This window comes from Wasmannia auropunctata, unplaced genomic scaffold, assembly GCF_000956235.1.
Source record: "Wasmannia auropunctata unplaced genomic scaffold, wasmannia.A_1.0 LD334769.1, whole genome shotgun sequence".
NCBI classification, from domain to species: Eukaryota; Metazoa; Arthropoda; class Insecta; order Hymenoptera; family Formicidae; genus Wasmannia; species Wasmannia auropunctata.
This window is the reverse complement of record NW_012028121.1, coordinates 17,781-20,228: the sequence shown is the minus strand read 5'-3', so window position 1 is coordinate 20,228 and position 2,448 is coordinate 17,781. Positions and strand designations below refer to the sequence as shown.

Here is a 2,448-nt window from a genome sequence, read left to right as displayed (position 1 = left end):
TATTCTTTTGGATAATAATACCTTATCTGTAATATGGATTCATCTAATAGACGGTTTATATCTGTTATAAGCCCAATAAAAAAATCATAAGAATAGGATATGCAACAGGGAAATTTTCCTTGAGTGAATTATGAATGATATACTTCGGATTAATACCTGTTCACAGAGGATCTTTTACTCGAGAAGAATTGCTCCGTTGCATGTTATCCTATTTTCGTGATTTTTTTACTAAGCTCATGACAGAGATTATTGTAACCTCTATCACACGGAAAGATATAATTAATAAAAGAGATAATGTAGATGGATCTGACCTTTTATCTTTCTACTAAAATAAACTATTAGTTTTAACAATATAAATAAATACATATATAGTTAATTATAGCAATAATATATTATAAATATAATGCAATAAGAAATGTTTTTTAACATACTTATCTGTATCTGTAATCTTCGTCTAACAGATGATTTACATTTCTGTTATGGCAGTAAGTAAAAAAATTATAAGAATAGGATATGCAACGGGGTAATTCTTCTCGAGTAAAAGATCCTCCGCAAACATTAATCCGAGATATATATACATCGAAAAAGAGACACACAGTAACAATAATCTCACTTGTCACTGGAAAAAATATATGCGTTCAGCAGAGAGAACAGATTAGTGAGTGCTCAGTAAATCTTTAATTAGTATGATTGATTCTTGCTTTTATTTATATTTTCTGGATTTAAGTGCAGAAACCAATCATAATAAAAATATCATTAAACACACACTGATCTAGGTTGTCATCACATCAATCGATCGATATATATATATGTATACATCGATCGAAACATGCGAGGCTGCAAGGTTAAAAATCCTAGCGCTCTAACGTCTCTTGCGTCAGAAATTGTAAAAGTACACTTCCCCCATCCCGCAACTGGGCGACGACGACGACGATGATAATGACGACATTTCTTAATCTGAAATTCCTACATTTCGGACTTTGCATTGCAATATCTCCGCTTGTAGGGCACGTAGAAGAAAAATAAAAGCACTTTTATTACACAAATCGAACCCAAGCTGTCGATTAAGCTTACTTGGAAATGAATCGGTTCGACCGTTATTAAGATCTCATAATCTCGGATGCTCGCAAAGCGACGGCTCGCGTTAAGAGATCCGGCATGGCTTGACTGATATAGGTTGACTGATATAGTTTATTTAGTTAGTTTAAACCTGACACCAAGCCACTACCGTGTTTCCTGATTTTTCGAAACTGATACTTCGGAAAATAACTTTACCACACATGGTTGAATTCGTCTTAAAATAACCTTTAATTTTGTAAAAAAAATTTAAAAAATTAAAAAAAATTGGTAGTATAGATAAACAAAAAATTAACAATAAAAAAATTATTTTAAATTATAATTATGAAGTACTTTTAAAGCTATTCAACATTTTGTTCAGAACATTTTTTTCTATCTCTCGTAATTTCGATGATATTCGTATTGAAATAAAAAAACCGATTTTTTTCTAAGGGATGTTTCACCCCTTAAAAGTGCGTAAGAGCACGAATATGCGGATTTTCTTAACATTTGCTTACTATTTATATTGTAATAATAACTAAAAAATAAGTAAACGAAAAATAATGATATCACACACACACGCACACGCACACGCACACGCACGCACACGCACACGCACACGCACGCGCACGCGTACGCACAGCACGCACACGCACACGCACGCACACGCACGCACACGCACGCACACGCACACGCATACGCACACGCGCGCGCACGCGTACGCCCCAGCACACGCACACACATACACGCACGCACACACGCGCACACACACACACACACACACACAGTCAGATATTGAATGTAAGTTGCATTACAATGTAAAATATTAAAACTCTCCTCTCTCTTTCTTTCTTTCTTTAATTTCTCACACTGTAATATAACTTACGTTCAGTATCTGGCAATGTACTTGCAAGACTGCTCGAAGTTGAAGTTAATGTTGTGGCACTTGGTGGACGAGGCGGAAAACCTTCGCCTCGTATAGCGGCTGTGTGTGCTACCCATGCACCAGGATCTATGGGACGTACCGGTTCTGTACGAGGTATCGTAAAGTAACCTTTTGGATTTGGATCCCAACATTTTGCAACGACAAGTTTTATTGGTCTAAAAAAAGAAGCACGATATAACACACAATCTTATCTCAATAAATTTCATATTTTTCAAAACATTATATACCATTAATGGATAAAGGTATCACAATCGAAAGTCTTACCCTGGTTTTTGCACAACCTCGCGTAATACTCTCACAGCTTCATCATTGGACATATTTTCAAAATTAATGTCATTGACTTGAAGAATCATGTCACCAGGCTCTATTCGACCATCTAAAGCAACTGCTCCCCTATTTCAGGCAAGTTGTAGTATAGTAAACAGTAGAACATCATTAGAATACAG

General features: G+C 35.5%; 1 protein-coding gene across 1 annotated transcript in view; it reads right to left on the bottom strand.

The window, feature by feature from the left end:
- The window catches only part of LOC105458017 (segment polarity protein dishevelled-like), a gene marked incomplete at its 5' end in the record, with an annotated part of 7,943 nt that extends 5,543 nt beyond the window's left edge, over nucleotides 1–2,400 (bottom strand). The window contains 2 exons of the mRNA XM_011703031.1: nucleotides 1,943–2,157; nucleotides 2,267–2,400. Coding sequence (XP_011701333.1) covers nucleotides 1,943–2,157; nucleotides 2,267–2,400 — 349 coding nt within the window. The remainder of the gene's footprint in view (nucleotides 1–1,942; nucleotides 2,158–2,266) is intronic.
- Nucleotides 2,401–2,448: the final 48 nt, after the last annotated feature.